The 9,603-nt window shown below is 45.5% G+C and overlaps 1 protein-coding gene across 1 annotated transcript; it reads left to right on the forward strand.

Annotated features, from left to right (window-relative positions):
* The first annotated feature begins 1,312 nt into the window (after positions 1 to 1,312).
* APOA5 (apolipoprotein A5) lies at positions 1,313 to 9,239 on the forward strand. Its single transcript, XM_029573952.1, has 4 exons — positions 1,313 to 1,379; positions 2,123 to 2,201; positions 6,088 to 6,199; positions 7,104 to 9,239. Exons 1-4 carry the CDS (start codon positions 1,332 to 1,334, stop codon positions 8,011 to 8,013), a joined length of 1,149 nt encoding a protein of 382 aa, XP_029429812.1. The 5' UTR covers positions 1,313 to 1,331; the 3' UTR covers positions 8,014 to 9,239.
* Positions 9,240 to 9,603: the final 364 nt, after the last annotated feature.

The following is a 9,603-nucleotide window of genomic DNA, read 5'->3' on the forward strand; positions in this document are numbered from 1 at the left end:
AGATCCCAATAGGAAAGTCATTTCATATTGCAGTTCCCAGGTGTAATTGGAGGGGGTCGTACCCCACTCTATCTGGCTTCCAGTTATTTATGGGCCTGTCGTGTTCATGAATGGAAGGGTGAGGGAAGGTGTTGCCAGAACTGACAACCCCTCAGACACTAACTAGTTCTAACTTCCCTCTGGCACTAGCACTGGGTCTCAGTTAGGAATGTTTTAATTTGTCATACGGTTTGAGTGCCATGAACGTTCACCACCGAGGTGGCTGCATGTGTATTAACCTGTAATGTGCATTTGGATGCTGCTGGATAAAAGGACCAGATAGCTTTCACACCGTGCAATGTCTTGATTTGCAGGAGCTGTACAGCACAGAGGCGCTTCCCATCGGAGGACTGGATGCATGGATTAGATGGACTCTTAGGAGCTGGATATGCCAGAGACACTGCTGGCAGGAAGAATGGTTCTTTGTTTTTTGTTTCTTTTTTTGTATTTTTTATAGCCTAGTTGTTTCAATCATGGCACTAGCTGCCAGGATTCACATTTTAATATGCATACAAAAATGTTGGCTTGTTGGTAATGATGTCCAATAATTTTGGAAGTGTTCACCTTTCCCTGGGGAGGGGGGCATTCTCCCTCCCCTGTAAAACATAAGGGTGCTGCCTCTAGGCAGTTTTTCTGAGTTTTGTTTACACTGGGAACTTTTTAGAGCCATACAAATAACACCTAGGGTGTACTACATTTGGATACAGATATTGGCTTCCTCCGGGCACAAAATAATAAATATTGCCCTGTAACTTCCTTTCTCTGGCTCGCGATCTGCCCCATGGATGCCAGTTCTGTTGCTGCAATAGGTGGGTGAGCACCCCCAATATTGAGCAAAACCCCCTTCACTTTTGCCCGGGGAAAGATCATTTGTATTGAGTTTCGCACTCCCAAACGTCCTGAGAAGTGAGCTTCTTTGATCTGCCCGTTGGCTACACGGGGAGCGTATAATACACACGAGAAGAGCTGGATCCCATTAATTCTGCACCGGGGCCTCGGAGGCAGTGGCGGGTAGGGGAGAGAGGAGGTGGAAAACCGCTGGGACATAAAATCGGAAGTGCACGTGGAGCCTCCCAATCAGCCTGGTCCCACGGCAGCTCCGCGCCCGCGTAGGGATGCAGCCCCTGCGCGGATGGGATGGGACTTGCCTTTGTCCTTCCACGCGCTATTTACACCGGGGGGGGGGGGGGGGCGGCCATCGGGTCCCGGGCAGCTGCTGTTATCACGTGCTCTCACCTGCGCCTATAAGGCTAGCGCGGGTGGCGGGAGTCGAGGAGCTCTGCTGCCAACCGATGGAGGAAAGAGGGATCCAGCCCTGCCCCTCTGAGCACAAAACTGCGGTAATGCTAAGCAGAGGGCGAAGCACCAGAGATTTGTGTGCAGGGGCGCGTTGTTTCCGCTTGTGTGCACTAAACATCGGCAGGTGCACACCTGGAAATATTGTGAGGCGCATGGTTTGATTTTGTTAAAATAATATGCTTTGGGTTTATTCCAGTTTTGTATTGAGAAATCAGAGCAGATAGTAGTGAGGGCGGATTTCTAAGACGGTATAAGTGAGAGAATACGGAGTACTTCTTTTTTTCTGTTGAAGTGACATTGATAATTCTGACCCCCTATAGTGGATTTTTTTTTTCTAAATTGATCACAATTACCCAGGGTGAGGCAGATTGTGTACCTGCAGTCACCTGCTTAAGCATCAGGCTTGGGGGATGTGAGCTGGAAGCCCTCAAGGCGAATGCATTCTCTCCCAGCCCACTGGGGCGCTTTGCTTTCCGCCGTCCTATCCTATTATTTGGATGGGTGCTGTGGTGCCCTCTATTGGCAGCTGCAGCATTTATTTCCCATTATTTTATATTAATAATAAAGGAAATAGCTTGGCTGCTACTCTTGGCAATAAACTTAGAGACCGGAGCAAATCTCGCAGGACGAGAGCCGCAGGCGCCCCGAGCTGTGATCCAGCTCCAGATATTCAGTGATTTCTCTGCCCCGAAGCTCCCGCGGCAGGGACGCCCGATAGCAGCGCTTCTTGTGGGGCTGCCTGTGCTGGGCTGGCACTGACTTGCTGGGTTGTTCCGTTCCTTAGGGTCTCGGATGCTCCCTGCCAGGCAGGATGTTCCTGCAGACCCTGCCTCTCCTCGCCCTGCTGCTTACTGCTGGGACAGGTAGGTGGGCTTTCCTTCCCATACGTTTTGCAATGCTGACGTCTTCCTGCCATAAGCCCCCAGGGAGAGGGCTGCTTCCCTCGTAATCTCTGTATGGGAAACAGGAATGGAAGGAAATCGCATGCACCCTCATTATTTATTCTGCTTTTAAGGCACTTTCAAAGCATTCAGGTACTGCAGGCATTTCCCTGTCCCCAGAGGGCTTACAGTCTAAGGCATTGGAAGACCTGGTGCCCAACTCGCTGCTCTAACCATTAGGCTACTCCCCTCACTTCCTTAACAGAGCCTAGGCTGTTTCTTATTTGAAGGTTCCCTCCCAATGGGATATGTATTATTATATATCCTAGTTTTGGGGAGAGGGATTGTCATAACTGATACCAAAACCATTTCTAAATCAAGATGGCTTGAATATTACCATAAATGTCAATAATTAAACATAATCTGTGCTGTCCTAGGATCTTTCACTGTGAGGAGAGTTTATGTTGCATTGGACACTTTGGGAACCAACGCCTGCATTAAAGAATTCCCTGTCACTTGTCAGCTCTATGTAATGACCTTACATAGATACTTAAAGATCTGATGTTCAAGGCTTTTCTTGCATTCTCTGTCTATGTGTGCACTGTTCCCGGTGCTCGCACATGGACATGCTGATTTTATAACATGCACGCACATGGACATGCTGATTTTATAACATGCTCGCACATGGACGTGTTGATTTTATAACATGCACGCACATGGACGTGTTGATTTTATAACATGCACGCACATGGACATGCTGATTTTATAACATGCTCGCACATGGACATGCTGATTTTATAACATGCTCGCACATGGACGTGTTGATTTTATAACATGCACGCACATGGACATGCTGATTTTATAACATGCTCGCACATGGACATGCTGATTTTATAACATGCTCGCACATGGACGTGTTGATTTTATAACATGCACGCACATGGACGTGTTGATTTTATAACATGCACGCACATGGACATGCTGATTTTATAACATGCACGCACATGGACGTGTTGATTTTATAACATGCTCGCACATGGACGTGCTGATTTTATAACATGCACGCACATGGACGTGTTGATTTTATAACATGCACGCACATGGACATGCTGATTTTATAACATGCTCACACATGGACGTGTTGATTTTATAACATGCACGCACATGGACATGCTGATTTTATAACATGCTCGCACATGGACGTGTTGATTTTATAACATGCACGCACATGGACATGCTGATTTTATAACATGCTCGCACATGGACGTGCTGATTTTATAACATGCACGCACATGGACATGCTGATTTTATAACATGCTCGCACATGGACGTGTTGATTTTATAACATGCACGCACATGGACATGCTGATTTTATAACATGCTCGCACATGGACGTGTTGATTTTATAACATGCTCGCACATGGACATGCTGATTGTATAACATGCACGCACATGGACGTGCTGATTTTATAACATGCTCGCACATGGATGTGTTGATTTTATAACATGCACACACATGGACATGCTGATTTTATAACATGCACGCACATGGACGTGCTGATTTTATAACATGCACACACATGGACATGCTGATTTTATAACATGCTCGCACATGGACGTGTTGATTTTATAACATGCTCGCACATGGACATGCTGATTTTATAACATGCACGCACATGGACGTGCTGATTTTATAACATGCTCGCACATGGACGTGTTGATTTTATAACATGCACACACATGGACATGCTGATTTTATAACATGCACGCACATGGACGTGCTGATTTTATAACATGCACACACATGGACATGCTGATTTTATAACATGCTCGCACATGGACGTGTTGATTTTATAACATGCTCGCACATGGACATGCTGATTTTATAACATGCACGCACATGGACATGCTGATTTTATAACATGCTGATTTTATAACATGCACGCACATGGACGTGCTGATTTTATAACATGCACACACATGGACATGCTGATTTTATAACATGCACGCACATGGACGTGCTGATTTTACAACATGCACACATGGACGTGCTGATTTTATAACATGCTCGCACATGGACATGCTGATTTTATAACATGCATGCACATGGACATGCTGATTTTATAACATGCTGATTTTATAACATGCACGCACATGGACGTGCTGATTTTATAACATGCACACACATGGACGTGCTGATTTTATAACATGCACGCACATGGACGTGCTGATTTTATAACATGCACACACATGCACATGCAGATTTTATAACATGCACGCACATGGACGAAATCATGCACACACATGGACATGCTGATTTTATAACATGCTCGCACATGGACATGCTGATTTTATAACATGCACACACATGGACATGCTGATTTTATAACATGCACGTGTTGGCATGCACATGTTATAAAATCCAGTTTCCGTGCGCAAGTGTGCCGGATATTAGTATCCACGCACACGTGTGGGCTCTTCTGCATGCAGGGGGAGGTTTTTTAAATTGCACATGGTGGCGCGATTTGCCTTTTTCCCAGTTCCCTCCAACCCTACCTGCCTTCCTACCTTTCCCCCTCTCCTCCCTGACCCCTACACCCTCCCTAACTTTTCTAATTTTTTTTGTCTTTTTACTTATGTACTCTAATGAGCGGACATAAGTTCTGCGCGCTGGGCAGCTGCCAGTGTGCATGACCCTGGGACAGGGCCTAATGGCCACTGTCCAGGCCGACCCCCGCCCTTCCCCTCCCCACCCAGACCACAACTCTGCCTGCCATTTTTCCCTCGGCCGGCCCTTCTGCCTGTAAACCCCAAAATTTACATGCATAGCCCTTTTAAATTCTAGGCTTTAGTGTATAGGTCAGGGACTAGCAGGTCTGAATTTTGGCAACTATCAGTGCACAATTTGCATTGCCGCCATTGCCACGCTGCCACCATTTGTGTAGAGCAGCATCCACCCCATAGCATCAGCAACTCTGGCAAGCAAACGCAGTGTGGGGCCTCAGAGCCATCTTGTGCTCACTGGCCTCATGGAAGCCCTGCCCCTCCCACGGATTTCCAGGGTAACGGGAAGTCCCTGTAGGAGGAGGTGGGGCCACCACAGAGCCTGTGAGCTCATGATGATGTGTTTGATCTGCCCTGAATTTCCTTTCCAGTGTTGCAGCTGCCACTATACGAGTGGTGCAGTGGCTCGAGGTGAGGGGGGAATGCCTGCAGAGTGGCCATGATTGATTGGGGGTTGTTCTCCTTCACCTTTGACATCTGATGGGAGGGTAGCTCCTCCTAAACACCATCTGATTATTTCAGGCTTTTCCCAATGCCTGTGGGCACCTACAGTTTTAATCCAGTCATGGGAACTAGTGAACAGAATGCTGGGTACAGTCCAAACTATATCTAACTGCTTGATTTAAAATAATAGTAATAATATTAATAAAAAAAAGAAATAGAAGAGTGAGGAGAGGGTTGGTGGTGTGATTGATATAGTTCCTTCACTCATATTCAGAGGCTAAGGGAACCCCTGTAACATAACTATCACCTCCTGCTAAGATGTGGAATCTGAGAATGAATCTGTATCAGTGCCATGGCAATGAATGATATCGGGAAGCTCCACACCCATTCTAGGCTAGGACTAAATGGGCACTAAGTAGTATTTGCTTCCTCTGTGGCCTCAGGCTTGGTTAGTGCTGACGCTAGACCGGAATCTGCAGGTTCCAAGTCCATGTTATCCTCCCCAGTGGACCCCCAGCATGAGCAGGTCTGGGGATGTCTGGCGCACTGCCTGTCCACCCTGTAGATGTGTTTAGAGTCACGTGGCTTGGTGCACTTGTTTCCTGATCACAGATTACTGCCCCCGTTTTCCTTTTGACAGGATCCCAGGCTGAACCAGTGAGAAGTGGGATCTGGGACTACTTCAGTCAACTAACCAATGATAAGGAGTTCCAGGAGCCAACACAGCACCAGAAGATAGCCAGAGAATTGGAGTAAGTTGCCATTTTTTCACTGCACTGGTTACCAAAAGCCTCCCATGACATCCCGGAGTAACAACATTATAGAAGCGTTTATGACATGCAATCCTTTGGCAGTTGGGATATCACAAAACCAGTATTTGTGATCTCCTGGTTTCCTCTGTGACAAAAAAAAAAAAAGGATTGCTGCAGAAGGGGGAAGATAATCACAGCAAAAATGAGAGAGGAAGCAGGACTGAATATGAAGAGGCTTTTCTGACATCTGCAGCCTTTAGGAAGTAGCACTAGTGAGAAAGGAAATATGGAAAATAGAGCTAAACTGTACATAGTGTTTCCCTCAGAATTCTTCAGGGGAATTAAACAGAAAGAAAACAGATTGTAGTGTATTTGGAATAAGTGATGTCCACGGTAAGACAAGGGACTTGAAGTGGAGGAGTAGCCTAGTGGTTAAAGCAACTCCAAGTGAAGCTGGGCAAGTCATGTTGCCTCAGTTACAATTTAGGGGGACTATTTATTCAAGATTTTCTCCCATTTTGTGTCTATGGAAAAAATGCTTAGTAAATTGGGCCCTTAGATTGCTGGGAACATGAAAATACCTCCGGTACCTGAATGTAATCCGCTTTGAAGTGGCTGACCAGTCATGAAAGGCAGGGTATAAATACAAAAAACAAACAGGAGGTACAATAACAAGTTTATAATAAGATAAATGAGGGGTAAGCAGACTGAATATAAAGCGAAAGCTGAGCAATACACAGCACTGAAAAATGCATCTCATATCGGAAGCCTTGGTATCATGGCAAAAGAAGAAACTATGTAAAAATAGTAAAAGCCTAGTTCTGTTAGCATTATTCATTGTTAATACACTATCTTAAAAAGATGAGACATATATAAAAGTATCTAAGATTTATCTTTTCTACAGAGGCCTAAAACAAAGCTTTCAAGATGGAGTCCATTTTCTGGAGCCACTGACTGCCAGATTTCAGCAGAGACTCTACCAGGATTCTGATGGACTCTGGCAGCTTATCCGGAAGGAGCTGGAAGACCTCAAGAGAAAGCTGTCACCCTATGTGGATGAGGTCCATCAGAGAATCAGCAGGAACGTGGAGCAGTTTCGTCAGAGGCTGATGCCGCTTACTGAGGAGCTGCTGGACCAAGTCAATCTACAGACAAAAGAGCTCCAGGAACATCTGAGCCCCTACAACTATAACTTCAAGGGCCAGATCCTGGAAAATGTGAATGAGGTCCAGAAATTCATGTCCCAGAATGCAGAACACTTCCAAGACAAAATATTATTTCATACTGGTAAAGCCAAGCAGGTCCTCGACCCTTACGCTGATAAACTGGTGAGTGAGATCCACCGAACTGTGGAGGAGCTGCATAAAAGTGTGGCCCCTCACACCCAGCTGAGCCAAGAAAAACTAAATCAACACATTCAGGAGCTGTCCCAGAAATTGACCAAGAATGCCAAGGACCTCCATGAGAAGATCCACAGAAATCTTGATGAGCTAAGGGAGAAGCTAAACTTCTTCCAAAGTGGCTTCAAGCAGATGTTTACTGAAGAAATAGAAGGTCCCCAAATTGGGGCCATCCCACCCAGCATGGAGGAGGTGACAAAGGAGGTCCAGGAGAGGATCAAGGAGTTCCGAAAGAATACTTTCCTCCAGATTGACAACTTCACCAAGGCAATCAGCCAGGAGGCAGAAGAGCTGAAGTACAAGCTGTCCCTATCTCCAGACGTACAGGACTTTCCGGACAGCTTGAGTCCAGTGGAAGAAATGCAAGATAGGCTAACCTCTCTCTGGGAGGATATCTCCCAGAGCTTGAGTTAAGAAGAACAGTAAACTCAAATGACATTCTTTCAGTCTCTTACACTCAACTATATTTAAGGATTATGTGTGGCTGTGTGTATGTACTGTATATAATGTGTCCTTCCATTTGTAACAAGACCGTGTAAAAGAGTTTTAAAAAATGACATAACATAAGAATAGAATGCAGTTTTTATTTATTTAATACAATTTGATGCCATGCTTCTCATCCAAAACATCAGAGTGTAGTACAAAAAAAAGAAGTAACTTAAAAACTCCAACCCCCCATCCCCTCCACAATCCCATCAACCACAAAGCCCCCCCCCCAATCAATGCAATCCCCAATCAACACACACTCTGAGAAGGCAGCAACCAGTCAATATGTGCCCTGGAGCCTTCTGTCCTGGGTGTTTATTCAGGGTAGTTTCATAAATCACACAAGATGCTGCCACTCTTATGACACAAAAGGAGCGGTCATTTTAATGGTATATAAGTGACCTTTAGAAGCAAAACCCTCTGGGATATTGGGCAATATTACATAATCATCTGCCGGTTACTAGTTCTGACATTTTTCCACTATGACAGTCAATGTTCAGATCATTTAAAATATTATGAATATCTTAAATATATCTATATGTTTTTTATTTATTTGTCAGGTTTTCTATACCGTCATTCAGTGTAGCCATCAAAACGGTTCAACAAATTCAAGTACAAATAAAACAGAACGTAATAAAAATAAAGTACAATAACATTCAAGATAAAAGTTAAAATACAGATTGCATATTAAAGAAAATAAATATTAAAGAAAAATAAACATTAAAAGCATATAAAAGAATAAAGTCTTCCACTGCCAATACACTATACACAAGTGGCCTTGCGTAGCTGGTTTGAGTAATGGCCAAGCTAATGCCATTTTGTTTGAAATCAGACTGATTTCTCATACAAATTGGGAAGAGCGGGCTCTAGTGAAGTAGAAACCATTCATTGTTTAGAAGAATACAATGTATCTCTCTCTCTGTATCCTTGAGTCCTGTGGATCCTGAGCTTTCTTACCGCTTGAAGCTTTCTTTGTTGCAGTATATCTGATGCCTAGCACGATGCTACCAAGGTTGACTGATGCAGTGAAAGTAAAGCCTAAGGGTAGGTACTCCAGGACATAGTGGGCTGGATTTTAAAGCCCTATGCGCGTGGGGGGGGTGTGTTAAAAAGGCCCAGCGACACGCGTAAAGCCCCGGGATGCGTCTAAGTTCCGGGGCTTCGAAAAAGGTGCGGGGAGGGGCCAGAGGCATCCGGCACAGTGGCCATTTGCCGCTGTGTTGGAGGATCGCGTGCCGGCAGGCTACCAGAGGATTTACGCGCGTAGGGGGGATTACGTGCGCCGGGCCTATTTTAGAAAGACCCTGCGACGCGCGTAAAGCCCCGGGATGCATCTAAGTCCTGGGGCTTCGAAAAAGGGGCGGGGCGAGGGCAGGGCCAGAGGCCTCCGGCACAGCTGCCATTTGCCGTCATGTTGGAGGATCGCAGGCTGGCGGGCTGCTGGCGCACGCAACCTTTGCCTGCCTGGAGGCAGGCGCAGAAGGTAAAATAAAAATTGGGGGTTTTAGGATAGGGCTG

The sequence above is a fragment of the Rhinatrema bivittatum genome, chromosome 12, assembly GCF_901001135.1.
Source record: "Rhinatrema bivittatum chromosome 12, aRhiBiv1.1, whole genome shotgun sequence".
NCBI lineage: Eukaryota > Metazoa > Chordata > Amphibia > Gymnophiona > Rhinatrematidae > Rhinatrema > Rhinatrema bivittatum.

Bases quoted from the DNA above. Each gene is read 5' to 3' on its own strand.
- APOA5 (XM_029573952.1), top strand. From the start codon at position 1,332: ATGGAGGAAAGAGGGATCCAGCCCTGCCCCTCTGAGCACAAAACTGCG. The intron at 2,202-6,087 runs GTAGGTGGGCTT...TCCTTTTGACAG, and splicing joins GCTGCTTACTGCTGGGACAG to GATCCCAGGCTGAACCAGTG. The intron at 6,200-7,103 runs GTAAGTTGCCAT...TCTTTTCTACAG, and splicing joins AAGATAGCCAGAGAATTGGA to AGGCCTAAAACAAAGCTTTC.